Below are 13807 nucleotides of genomic sequence, written 5' to 3'. Positions count from 1 at the left end.
CTCCTTGCTCACATATGCATTCTCAGATTGGACTGAGGTCAGGGCTTTGTGATGGCCAGTCCAATACCTTGAATTTGTTGTCCTTAAGCCATTTTGCCACAACTTTGGAGGTACGCTTGTGGTCAGTGTTCATTTGGAAGACCCATTTGCGACCGAACTTCCTGACTGATGTATTGAGATGTTGCTTCAAGATATCCACATTCATTTCCATGCTTCACGGTTGGGATGGTGTTCTTCGGCTTGCAAGCCTCACCCTTTTTCCTCCAAATATAACGATGGTCATTATGGCCAAACAGTTAAAGTAAGATCTTTGTCCACATGTGTTTTTGCAAAATGTAGTCTGGCTTTTTTAGAGCATCTTTGCAGCATTGACTTCGTCCTTACTGAGCAGCCTTTCAGGTTATGTCGATATAGGACTCGTTTTACAGTGGATATAGATACTTGTCCACATGTTTCCTCCAGCATCTTCATAAGGTCCTTTGCTGTTGTTCTGGAATTGATTTGCACTTATCAAACCAAACTACATTCATCTCTAGGAGACAGAACGCGTCTCCTTCTTGAGCGGAATGATGGCTGTGTGGTCCCATAATGTTTATACTTGCACGCTATTGTTTGTACCGATGAACGTGGTACCTTGAGGCATTTGGAAATTTGCATCGGCTGGTCTTGGCTGATTTCTTTTGATTGTCCTATGATGTCAAGCAAAGAGGCACTGAGTTTGAAGGTAGGCCTTAAAATACATCTACAGGTACACCTCCAATTGACTCATATTAGCCAATCAGAAGCTAACTGGCTAATTGCCAAAAGGTTTGACATAATTTTCTAGAATTTTCCAAGCTGCTTAAAGGCACAGTTAATTTAGTGTATGTAAACTTCTGACCCACTAGAATTGTGATATAGTCCATTAAAAATGAAACAATCTGTCTGTAAACAATTGTTGGAAAATTTGCTTGTGTCATGAACAAAGTAGGTGTCCTAAACGATGTCCAAAACTATAGTATAATATGAAATCTGTGGAGTGGTTAAAAATGTATGTAAACTTCTGACTTCAACTGTAGATAGATAAAAGGTAAAATATAAAAGGGTTGTTCAGGACTTGAATCTGGACAAAAAAGAAAACCTTGGGATTTTTATTATGTAGGTTAAAATACACGGTGAGCAGATTCCATCTGATCTGGTTGAGTGACTTGCCTCTGTTGCTCTTCACTTTGATCGGATCCTGGAATAGTGAGACTTTCATCGTGCCCATGGAACAAACGCATCACATGCCCACCCAGCAAAAATCCTAGAAAGACAAGGGAATAAAAGGGAAATTCCTTACCAATACAGTAAAACAAAATATTTTAGATTAAAAAATACACAGCATTCGATGTGCTAAATGTGAACTCACCTACTGCCAGACTGCTTTTAGAGCAAGTAGGCTGAACATTCCACAGTGTCTGCATGAAAGAAGCATCCACTTGAATACTTCCATTGGACAAGGAGAGGTGCTGCAAAAGAAAGTTATTTTCTAAACAACATTTTTCTGTTTGAGCTTGCATAGTAGCCAGAGCCTTGGCAAAATGGCATAAGGTCTGGTCCACACTGTGTTTATTCTGGCCAAGAACTGCCCATTTAGAGAGGAAGAGACCGCCTTCCCAACATACACTCAAAAAAATATTTTTGCCTATTTTTAAGATGTATCCATTTCAATTGAATAACAAATTTCCATCTAATTGAATTGCCTAATTTTTAACTAAATAAAATGTACAAATCTTACAAAAGTTTTATTAATTACATTTTCTTCAAGATTATTCAATTCAATTAGATGGAAATTTGTTATTCAATTGAAATGGATACATCTTAAAAATAGGCTAAAATATATTTTTGAGCGTAGCGTTATAAATACAGACTATTTTAAAGACATAACTCAAAAGAAAACAAAGCAGAATGCACTGTTTAGCTCAAAGACATCTAGAGATGTTATATTCATAAGTGCTCATTGTATCAACCTGGTACCTTGCAACATGACTTTCCAGGCAAACTGACATAAGAAAAGACCCTGCATCTCCACTTGTGTAAGGTCAGCCAATCAGATTAATCCTTGACAGACTTTCAAAGTACACTCTTTTCACCACAAGCCCATATGGACACATTTGATGCAAAAGCTATGACTGAAAAGTACAAATCTTTCTCTCTCTCTCTCTCTCTCTCTCTCTCTCTCTCTGGCCATAGAATCGCCACCTGTAGATCTGAGAGAACTCTGAGTTCTGTTGTTAAGCTGAGCACATCTCCATGACAATTTACAGTACTTGTTTAAACCTGATGGTCTCCCACTGTATGAAAGAGGTATATTAACTGTCAGCACATCTGGCAAAACCATCTTGCCAGACACAACTGAAATTATAATGTGAAATTATGGAAGTAAGAGCTTTCTTTTTTCTACCACAGACTATCAATTTACATATGTAGCACATACTGTATTTGCATTGCTTAAGGTTAAAAGTTTATCAGAGAATATTAAACATTGACTGTGGGGGGAAGGAGAGTCTACTAAAGAGTCCATTAAAGAGCCTTCAGAACTTATAAACTGATAAAAGAATATGGATGCAAGAGTCTGTGAAAATGGAGTGTGAATAGGAAGGATAATTGTGTGAGGGGCATTCATACAGGGCATTCGATGCAATCTTGTGTCTGTATGAACTAGTTTTTAATTGTTGTTAATCAGAAGTTTTATTTGTTGTCTGTGTACATGCATATTCCAAGCAGATGTGTTTTAATGTGTCAAACTGTTTTTAGGAGTCTCAAGCAATGAGCACTGTTTTTAAAATGGCCCCTTTCTCTTTTAACCTCAAATGCAGCAGGTACTCACCAGGTACCTCTCTGACGAAACACTGACCAAGATTAGGTCATCTCCAATGCGGACCTTCTCACCTTCTGACCTCTGTTTTGATGCAGGGTGAATTGTCCACCAACAAGCCTCCCCTTAGATTATATAAAAGATCAGTTAGTGTATTGGAAGGTTGGAAATAAAAAGACAGCTCAGTATAATCCGACAGTTGTAAATTATTTTGTTGAATCGTGATAAAGTCAACATTTGACCTTGATTAAATGAGATATAGGACATAAACAACAATTATCAGACAGATGACCTTTCAGGTGTTTTTTCAACTTAGATTTAAATAGTTATTTATGTTCCTCTATTTTAGGTGGCACAATGCACAAAAATATTAAGACATCTATATTTCAAGTTGGATCCATTCTCAAAGTTTGGGAAGTAGTCCTGGCACTACATCTGTAATTTGTGATTTAAATGTCAATCACAGTCACTGGAAAAAGGCCTTAATTTCCAAACAGTCCTGAAGGATATCTATAAATCTTACACCTACATGTGTTCCTCCATACCTGTCGAATTTTCTTCTAGGCCAACATCAAAAGACAGCTTGTCTGTTAGAGACCTGGATGTCTTCAGACAAGTCAGATACTGTGGGAAAACACCGAAAAGGGTGTGAATTCGACACTTCACAACAAATAAGATTTGCCGTTATTTTTCAACTATCTAAACATGCTTAAAACAAGATACATTTATTGAGAAGCAAAACTGTGTCTGAAATATAGAAATATTGTTTTTTATTATTAATTATTTACAGAAATATATTCTATTTTTATTACCCAATGACAAATAGCTTTTTTTCTTGCTTTAAGCATAAACATCACTAAATGTTGTTACATTCATGCATTAAACAAGAAAGAAAAATGGCCAATTGCATTAGAAAAAAACACTTTATTTATGATCTATTCACATGTCTCTTGTGCAAGTTTGCTTCTCAAGCAAATGTATTTTGTTTTAAGCATGTTCAGGTATCTTTTTACTGAAAAACAATACAAACGTACAGATTACGAAAATTCTTCTTTTGCAGTGTTTTGCATTATGGATAAATGCCACCTGAAAGTCAAGTAGTTCCAATCTGTTCTGTTAATGTTTATCAATAACATAAACATCTCATTAAAATGATCAGCCATCTTTTCATTCATTATAATAAAGAATTGTTAGAAAGCCCCATCTATCACCAATATATTGCAGGGACTCATTGATCATGGAGTTGATGTGTGGTAGCAGTAAGCAGTGACAGACTGCCAAATCCCACTCCTCATTGGCTTCAATTTGTGTGGTGGATTCTCACCATTCCACTGAAAGAATGCCTGAGGAGGATGGCGTGACCGTAGAGCAGTGTCCGATGTCCACCCCCCTGTGCTGCCTACAGAGGAAGAGAGTAGAGTGGTGTTAGCAAACTTAAGGCAGACGTTCAAAGACGTGGAAGGAACAGTCTCTCTTCTATGATTAAAACTCTTAAAAATAAACTTAAGAGTTGATTTTAAAAGAAATCTTTGACAGTGTAAAGAAGTGCATATTAATCAGATGTTAAAAGCAAATGTCTCATTCAGTTGTTTAAACAAGAACAAAATTTAGTTGTACCATAGATGAGGAAATGTCAAAAGCATATGAAGAATATATCCTGAAAAAGTAAAAACGGCCTCCAAGAACTTCAAGAAATCAAGAAAATAATACATAAGAAGAAATAGAGCAAGTATACTTACCCGTCTTATAAACTTCTGAAAGCATTAGAAAACAGATGTTTCTTTTAGTTAATTATGCTCATTATGAAGTTTGTAGCCACTGATATTGTTTAGCGAAACTATGAATCATGTTCATTTAGTAGACTGACAACATTAAATAATGGATGGCCACCATATTTTTCATCTGACTGTTTGAGTTTTGACCACCACGTCTGCCTGCAGTCCAAAAAAACAAAACAAACATAAAACATGAGTTTGACAGAGTGAAGATGAAACTTATTCCCTACTCCCAGCTATAGCTGTAAAAGTATGCCTGCAGTCTTGCTGAAACATCAGTTAATGAACAACAGTCCTTGGCTGAATGTCACAGTGATTATTGCTATTTAGCTCTGCATTTAACCAGAAACTGCATCTCCAAGTTTCCACTTTCGTTACGTTTGCTTGTTTGTTTCATTTTTCTTTTCAAGTCAAGTCAAGTGGTTATTGTTGTTCAACCATATACAGTTAGTACAGTACACAGTGAAACGAGACACTGTTCCTCCAGAACCATGATGCTACATAAAACAACATAGGACAAACACAGAACCACATGAGACTACACAGACTAAATAACATACCTATATAAAGTGCACGTGCAAACATGAGCAAAAAGTACGGGACAGTACAATAAATTACAAACAATTACTAAATTACTAAATAACTAAAATATTCTGGTAAGTGATCCAACTTATTTGCACTCTGTCAAAATACTAAAGATGGCAAGGTCTCTGAATTGATCTCTGGATTAATTGTAAAAAAAAAAAAAAAAAAAAAAAGGAGTGCGACGAGGAGAAGGGTGTGGCAAGGCCGTGATGGAGCACTGCCGGCACTGAATCAGCTGATCAGCGGGAGAGCGAGATAAGGGGCAGCTGGAGACACCGGTTCGAGAGAGTGAGATGCACATGGCCATGTTGCATGTGTGTCTGTGTCCTTATGTTTTAAGTTAATTTATATCATTAAAGTTTGTTTATTGTTCAGCCGGTTCCTGCCTCATCCTTACCCATCCTTAGATTATTACAAGGAATTGTATTGGCAGTTCCTTTACATAATAAGAGATTACTGCATTTGTCAAAATTGTCTTGAGGAATTTAACTGAAAATAGTGATATTTTTCACTTATGGGCTGAACCTCAAGGGTGACCACCATTTTGCCAAGTACGATGTGTTCCTGGATCAACAGGAACTAATGTACCTAGAACAACAATCATATTAACCATTTGTATTTTATGCTTAGTGTTAGGCCAAAGTCGTTTTAGCAAGTCAGTTCACTATGCGGTCATCATTGGAACGCTCCCGGGCAGCTATTTTCTAAGTAAACAAGTGGCTTACAAGTGGAGCTCCTATCTACTTTGAATGAGGAATACAGAAATCTCCAAAAAGGTTGGTCAAGAAAATGATATTTCAAATCAGTAGTAAAATCTGACCACACTGGTATCATAAATTTACCGGCTTGGAAAAATGGGTACGTTTGCTTGGATGTTGTTAATCAGTGGCATTTGCCTCTGTTAAAGGTATCAGTCCTTATTATTTCAACACAACAACAAAAAATTGTGTTTAAAACATTGTTTAAAAATGAAATTTCTGGTGAAGAACTACACTACCCATGATTCAGAAGAGAGAGACCTACTAATCAGAGAATCATGGCCTCCCTACACTCAAAAACTACCTATATATTTCATATATCTGAATATAAACTTAAAAAATATATTGTTTCAATACCTAACCAATGGCATTAAATCAATCTCTACATATTTTTCAATCATTTTAATTCAATGTAGTCCATTCCCTCTTTTAAGACAGTAAGTACACTGTCTTGTACCTTCGTATTTTTGTCTAATTTTCAACTTCATTTTTGCTTTAGTTTGTAGTTTAGTTTAGTTGTAATGTTGTAATTGACCTCAATGCTGGTTGGTTGGTTCATGGCTTAGAACTTTTTATCAAGAATTTAATGAAAACCCTATAGAAAAAATGAATGGGAAACATACTTCCGGAACTAAGATGGCTGAAAAATTGGGCAAACTATGAGATTCTACTTGGAGCTTTTCACATCCTCCTACCCTGAAAAGAGCCGTTTCAATCGTAAAGCTCAAAATGGGTCCATTTGTGCCTTTGTTGAAGATGACTACAAAATATTTAATCACTTTTTTGCCTCTATATGTTCTTGAAAATTTTTTAAAGGTACACGCAGTCAATTTTGTTCATGTCATTTTGTACTTAAACTGATATCTAGTGGTTTGGATGCAGCATCATTCAAAATCAATAGTTTTTAGTTACATTGGTTACTGATATGACTAAAATCCTCATCTCATGTGAGTGATAATGATTTTATACACAATTAATTTCTTTAGGAGTAAAACTTTTTTAATTGGGAAAAAAATACTGAGTGCATCTTTAAGAACAAATTAAGAACACAAGATAAAACTGGCTATAATAAAATTGGCATTTCAAATTGAGATATGTGTTTATCACCTTTAAATGTTTAGGTCGCTACCATTTTGACTCATTTTGCATGATGTCACGGAAGTCTAGTCAGAGCTTTCACAAAACTACAAGTTCTATGTAGATGTGAAAGGTTTTTACAAGTTGGAATTTTTCAATTACGGTAATTCTGTGATGATATGAACACTCTAACCAACATAATTTCCCTCTGAAATAAGGTGTGGTTCAGGATAGGTTTGGACTAAGCTTGTTTGATAGGAATGTCATTTCAGGACCAACAAAAGATACTGATGCAGAAACATTTTTTACTTGTCAAAATCATGGTCACTTAACAAGACGATGGTGAAGGAAAAAAAAAATAATGAAAATGGACTGTGAAGAAAAAAATCATGCAAATAATATCAAGAGTTCTGGAATCAGAATTCCAGATCATTTCCTCGTCATTGGTACCCCTGAAATTTGACAGCGTTAGAGTCAAATGCAAGTAAAAACACAACATCACCAACAACAAATAATCAACAGAATAATTAAAATATAATTGACTCTTCTATACAGACTACAAGTGTGTATCAAACACTGCATTCATTAATTGTACAGCGCTCAATTTAATATAAACCACAAATTATTATGAAAGGGATCTCTGTAGTAATGCATGTATAATCCCTGCCTCATAATGGTTTTCCAACAGAACACTTTGTCTCCCAAACAGTATTGTTAGCACAACAGCTATGCAGCACAGAGCCAATAAAATATATGCTGTGACAATCTCATTTCAAAATGCTGCAGTACAAAATCAGCATGAAATAAAAATCTGGCATGCCATTTTGTGCTGAAGCGTAGGTGAATGCATTTCAATGGCCCTGTACAGAACATGCTTGTCAAGTAGATTTTATGTTTGGATTTGCATCATTCAGGCCTTCAAAAATGACAAATAGGTTTGACAATATAATTTATCTTATTTGGACCACAGTAACATTTTCACATTCTCAATCATAACATAAAAAGGGAGAGAAAGAGAGTGATATCTTCTATTTTAAGTCTCCGAAAGGGTTAGCTTTGTAAACTAAAACATTAGTTGGGTAATGTGAAGAATTTAAATCACACTTTTGTTGCACATTTAAAAATCCAGTTTAGTAAATGACAAGTGAACAACAACCATACCCATTAGAGGACACATTTCTGTAGCTGTAATTTGAAATGTTTTACTTATGCTGGATTGACATTCATGCATACTCATTGGTGAATAAATTGTGAACATACCCATTGTTCATGATCAGGATTCTAGCAACGTTGAACAAAGATACAGATATGATTAAAGAAGGCATTTGGAATTCTCTTGTCACTTCAGCACATTCAGTTCATTATGTCTCTGTGTACCATTGTCAAGTTATGCAGAAGCACAAAATGTCTTGTTTTAACAAGAGTGGGTTTAAAATATCCCCCACTTTCCACTGTCTATGCTTGTTCTTAGATGTTTTGTTGTCAAATGACAAGACCATCCATAAGCAAACAAAAAACAAAACATTGCAAATAACTTCAATAAAATGGATAATTGTGAAGTGTGTTCTATTTAATTGGGAAGTGTGCTCTATTAAAAAAAATAAGGTGATTATAAAATATGAATTTCTTTTTTCTGCAGATGAATGAAAGCATAAGAGACATGTGCAGAAGTGTAATTAGTCTAAGCAAAGCATAAGGTGAGGTATGATACCATCATAAAGAGTAAAATAATGCTTTTAATTGGTTTAATACCAATATTAATTCATTTTAATTAATATTAATTAATTTTAAGGCAACACAATGAAAATACATACGTCACCTGAATTTTTGTTAGTAAGTAGATTTTTTGATAACTAAGAGTTAATGAATTTGCATTAATGTCATATTGAAAATATGTGTCTTGCGTAAAAATATTTGAAATTGTGTCTTCAGAGAGACAAATTCATAAAACACTCTAAACTGAACCTGCCAGTGGTAATTATAATTGGAATTTTTCCCATTTTTCTCAATACACAGTATAGACATGAATTGAAAGCTGACAGATGACTGTCAGCTTTTAAAGCAAGTGTAATAAAAAAAATTATAATAAAGAAAATCTGTCCCTGCCAAGAATAAGGTTTGTTTTTTGTTGTTGTTGTTGTTGATGTTGTTGTTGGATGGCTTAAATAAAAATCTAACTGAATATTTACCTACATAGCAGTGCCTGTCAGATAACAAAACCATATTAAATTAATTCTACAATGACAGATTCTGATCAATGGGTTGGACTGTTCTGTAACTTGAACATTCAGCAAAAAAAAAAAAAAAAACACAAACTTCTATTACAAGAACTGTACGGCACTCCCTCACAGCACTTTTCTTATTCGTGTGAAAATTACATTACATTTGAAGTCTACACAAACTAAGGAACAGTGTTTTGTTCTTAAGGTATACTTTTATTTACAGGGTTTCAAAGGGTTTCAAAATTATCATTTGTACTAGAAAGGCCAAGATATATACAGTATAGTTTTCCTGCAATTGCTGTGTTGTATTTACTTACTCCTTCTCCAGTCTGCCCGGCCAGCATCTCCTGTAAAGCCCGCACTGAGAGCGATTGCTCCAGTACAAAGTTACAGATGCATATGTCAGGAGGAATATACTGTGAAGAGAGAGAGAGATAGAAATTGCGTGGGCATTTTTAATAACTTCATTTTGATAATGAATACAGTCTTGTAGCTGGAAGAGTGGCAATGTTATTACAGGTACTAAACATGACAGTCTACATAAAGTAAAGTCTTTCCCATTCATTCATGCCAAATAGATATTTTTATTAGATACAGTACTGTATGCATTCATTAGGATTAGCTTGGCAGGCCAGTGTAACCCGCACAAGAAGAGACAGTCACAATGTAAGTCAAACTGCATTTTATTGCAGGCCGGCAAAAGTACAATCAATGGGCAAATCCAGTGAAGAGTAGTCAAAGGGAGTGAGAGGTCGAAGCCGGGGAATCGGAGAATATAAAAGGGGCAAATCCAAAGAGAGAGGTCGTGGAAAGCGTAGGGTCAAAGTCGGGGTAATCAGAATGAGTGAGACGGGACTAGAGGGAGCAAAAGACAGGGGAACAAGGGGAGCTGGCAAGCTAAGGGGTAAACGAGAGGAGTTTCAGAACTAGACGAGACTAGCGGGGGGCAAAGACACGGGAAACTAAATACAATAACCAACAACCGTGAGACGAAAGGGTAGTGATATATATAGGGGCGAGTGCAGGTGTAAACCATGACAGGTGATGAGACGAGTGCAGGTGAAACTAATGTGCAGGAGTGCAGATGACGCGAGTGCAGGTGGTCATAATGTTCTGGGGGATTGGAAACGCGTGAGAAACTCGAGGAAGGGAGATTGCCTACGAGCATGTGAGCGAGTAGGAGCAAAGTGGGCCTGAGGGCTCGAGCGCGCAAAAAGAGCGTGCAAGCTCGAGGGGGCGGAACGAGCGTGGGAGCTCGAGGGGGCGGAACGAGCGTGGAAGCTCGAGGGGGCGGAGCGAGGGAGCAGGGTTCGTGACAGCCAGTAAGGATTAACATGGGCAAGTGGCAAGCTCCAATCTTGGTCTAGAAAAGTAATATCCCACCCTGCATTTGTGTATCCGGCTACTATTTAAAGCCCCTTGACTGTCTGTTTAGCTATCCTGAGAAAGTGAACATTATGTCACCTTCTGATAAGTAGAGTTTGAATCACTAATGGATGTTGGCCAAGCATTTACTTTATAAACCATTTTCTTCCCAAGGTCTTCTTCTGAGTGGAGAAATTAGTTATGAATTATGATGATCTCTCAGGTCTTAATGTTAAATGTGAGTGGGGAGAATTTGCTAACCAGAGTGGCAGATGCCTCAGAGGGAAACCCATCTGAGCCATAAAAACAAAGAGAACATTGTATAGAGGTATTATGTGTTACAGCTTTCTGTTCGGTTATGTAGTGAAAGTTTATAAACACATTTTACAAGCATTGTATAATCCATCTACTGTAACATAAAATGAAATCCTATAAAATTGTATAGAAATGGCCAAGTAGTCTAATTTTAATAATCGATGTTACATGAGCTAAACGGAGAATTTATTTCCAGTAAAGAAGTTTAATTCAGTTCTGTTATTTTTTTGTTTATTTGTCTTTCTTTAAACAAGTACTGTATTTAAAGGTATACTCAGTGTTCCCACATCTATTGGCCAATGAATTCCCACTTTTTAAACTTAGACTTTTAAAAGCCTTATTTAACATCCATTTAAATTGCATTTTCAGGCCTGGAATTCTATATTTGAATAATAATTCCCTTATATTCCCAGGTTTTCCATGACAGTGCATTGGAATACTGAATATTGATGATCTTTATAAGATGCAGCATTAGACAATAACTTGATCCTTTATGGATATGTTTAATATGATATGTGATTTATATGCATATGTGATTGGTTAGAGAGACCAGGATGATAGTAAAGCATGATGTTAGTTGACAGTTTTATCATCTTCTTCTTTCAGGAAATTCAAGCAGATGTCTCAGGGAGTCTTACTGTGTGTTTTCCATTGCATATATGCATTGCAAGTGAATACATAGGGATTAATTTATTGACCTGCATTAAGAAGACCAGTACTTGTGTGTGAGTGTATATATATATATATATATATATATATATATATATATATATATATATATATATATATATATATATAAATGTATGTGTACATGTATGCTTTCATTATCATCTACCTTAATTTTTTCAATGTATGTACAAGTTCAGGCCCAGTAGATACATTGCATATAACCATATAGATGCCCACACATATTCTGCTGCCTTGCCTCCTGATGCATAGAAAAGATGGTGCAGTGCACTAAGATCAGTTGCTGTTGCCATGGCTTTCAACTACATGAATCTCTTCCCATTAATTTGATGTATTACTAGAGGACAACATATCAAGGCAAATACCTTCAAACTTGATTAAGTCTCACTCCTTCATGTACATTTATTTAACCATACAACTTTCTTTCAATGGAACTTTTATTTATTGCTTAAAGTATTCCTTAAAGGGATAGTTAATAGCTTCATTCACCATTCACTTTCACTGTACCGAAAAAAGAGCAGCATCAAGACTCTTTAGATCAGGGGTGGGGAACGTCAGGCCTCAGGGCCGTATATGGCCCACGAGACCATTTTTCCTGGCCTGTGAGGCCATTTGAGAGATAATTTGAGAAGCAAAAATGGCCTTGATTCAATTAACCTGAAAAAAAAAATCCTTTCAAATAATGTATACAAATTTATTTAAATGATAACAACAGAAAATGTTTTATAATAGATAGACATTTTGTGAGGAAGTAATGGAAGGCGTACATTAATTTCAACCCACAATCAGAAATTGCAAGCAATTGTATGGCCTGTGAATAATTTTGTAATAAATCAATTAATGGAAAAAAGGTTCCCCACCCTTGCTTTAGCTCTTTTCCTCTTGTGTTTCGCGGAAGAATGATTTAAGATCAATATGATCAACATAATTATAATTTTGGGATAAACAAAGACTTTAAAACCATATCTAGAGCAAACCTTATCATGTAATATTAATATCATACATTTGTATATTTAAGTTGTCTAACCACTATATTGAACCGTTTTGCATTAATCTGCATTGTGGTTTGTGTGGGGGCTTCATGCACACACTTAAGTGGTGATTAGTGTCTCTGAACACATGTAACTTTACCTTCGCCTCTGATGTGGGCTCTAGATAGCACAGGCGGTTGCCGAGTCCCTCTGCTGAAAGGCAGAATTTGCGATTCTCCTTCTCAATGGCAGCAACACACTGCAGCACCACCTCATCATCCTATCAGCACAAAAACAAGGAATTTAACACAAGCTTGAAAGCAAAAGCACTCCAAACATCTAACTAGAGTACTCAATCCTTCCACTCAATATAGTTCAAAGAGCTTAACAGTGAAACTTCACTTATATATTATACAATTAGTTACAACAGTTAGTTCTTGGTCCTCTATTCAGACTGGACAAGCTGCGTTCAAAGAGCTGTGTTACAATCATTAACAAATACTAAAATAAAACTAAATGAACATACAGTCATTGAAAGAAACTAAAACTAAACTAAACTGAATTTTCATAACTCCAGAACTACCAAAAAAAAAAAAATGAACAGGCTATTATTCTGTGCGGTGCTCTGCTAAATACAATATCTGATTCTGCTTTGGCTTAATTTGGAACTATTTGCATTATTGGTGCAAAAATAGAAAAAATAACTGGCCATATGGTGTTTAAAATGCAAGTTACTCCATCTTCATGTTTATAGAACTGTGGTTTAAAAGCTGAATATTTTATTATTTAACATCTAATTAAGTTTCTTCAGGAATACCTGTAGGGAAAAAGAAAAAAAAAAACAATTATAAACATATTCTGAACTCCTCACGTAAAGTGTCACTAGAAATGTTTTTAAAAAAATGTTCAAGCCCCTGACTTCTGGGAAATCAGAGTGAATTTGTTGATTTTACCTGCTAAACTTTATATCATCATTGTCGTTAGGGAAAAGGAAGAGAAGTGGAGATACAAAGAATCGTTGTAGATTCTGTGACATCTCCCTCTCCCAGGAGGAATATATTGATTTTAGTCTCAATCGCATTTCCTAACCAGACCATTCCTTGTTTTACAGCTCACGTACCACATTAATTTGAGCTGATGGCTGCAATGGTTCTGATAAACACCATCAGAGTAGTAACCATTCTTATTTTAAATTTAATTAATCAAGCTCAGT

General features: G+C 35.7%; 1 protein-coding gene across 1 annotated transcript in view; it reads right to left on the bottom strand.

Moving 5' to 3' along the window:
- The window catches only part of LOC127623761 (ryanodine receptor 3-like), a 91352-nt gene extending 78484 nt beyond the window's left edge, over positions 1 to 12868 (bottom strand). Inside the window, exons 1-8 of the mRNA XM_052098243.1 lie at positions 12755 to 12868; positions 9574 to 9672; positions 4579 to 4593; positions 4164 to 4238; positions 3385 to 3463; positions 2852 to 2964; positions 1391 to 1490; positions 1192 to 1285 (exon numbers count right to left, since the gene is read on the bottom strand). Coding sequence (XP_051954203.1) covers positions 1192 to 1285; positions 1391 to 1490; positions 2852 to 2964; positions 3385 to 3463; positions 4164 to 4238; positions 4579 to 4593; positions 9574 to 9600 — 503 coding nt within the window. The 5' untranslated portion in view covers positions 9601 to 9672; positions 12755 to 12868. The remainder of the gene's footprint in view (positions 1 to 1191; positions 1286 to 1390; positions 1491 to 2851; positions 2965 to 3384; positions 3464 to 4163; positions 4239 to 4578; positions 4594 to 9573; positions 9673 to 12754) is intronic.
- Positions 12869 to 13807: the final 939 nt, after the last annotated feature.

This window comes from Xyrauchen texanus, chromosome 30, assembly GCF_025860055.1.
Source record: "Xyrauchen texanus isolate HMW12.3.18 chromosome 30, RBS_HiC_50CHRs, whole genome shotgun sequence".
In the NCBI taxonomy this organism is placed as follows: domain Eukaryota; kingdom Metazoa; phylum Chordata; class Actinopteri; order Cypriniformes; family Catostomidae; genus Xyrauchen; species Xyrauchen texanus.
The sequence above is the reverse complement of the archived record's forward strand: the minus strand, read 5'-3'. Positions and strand labels throughout refer to the sequence as shown.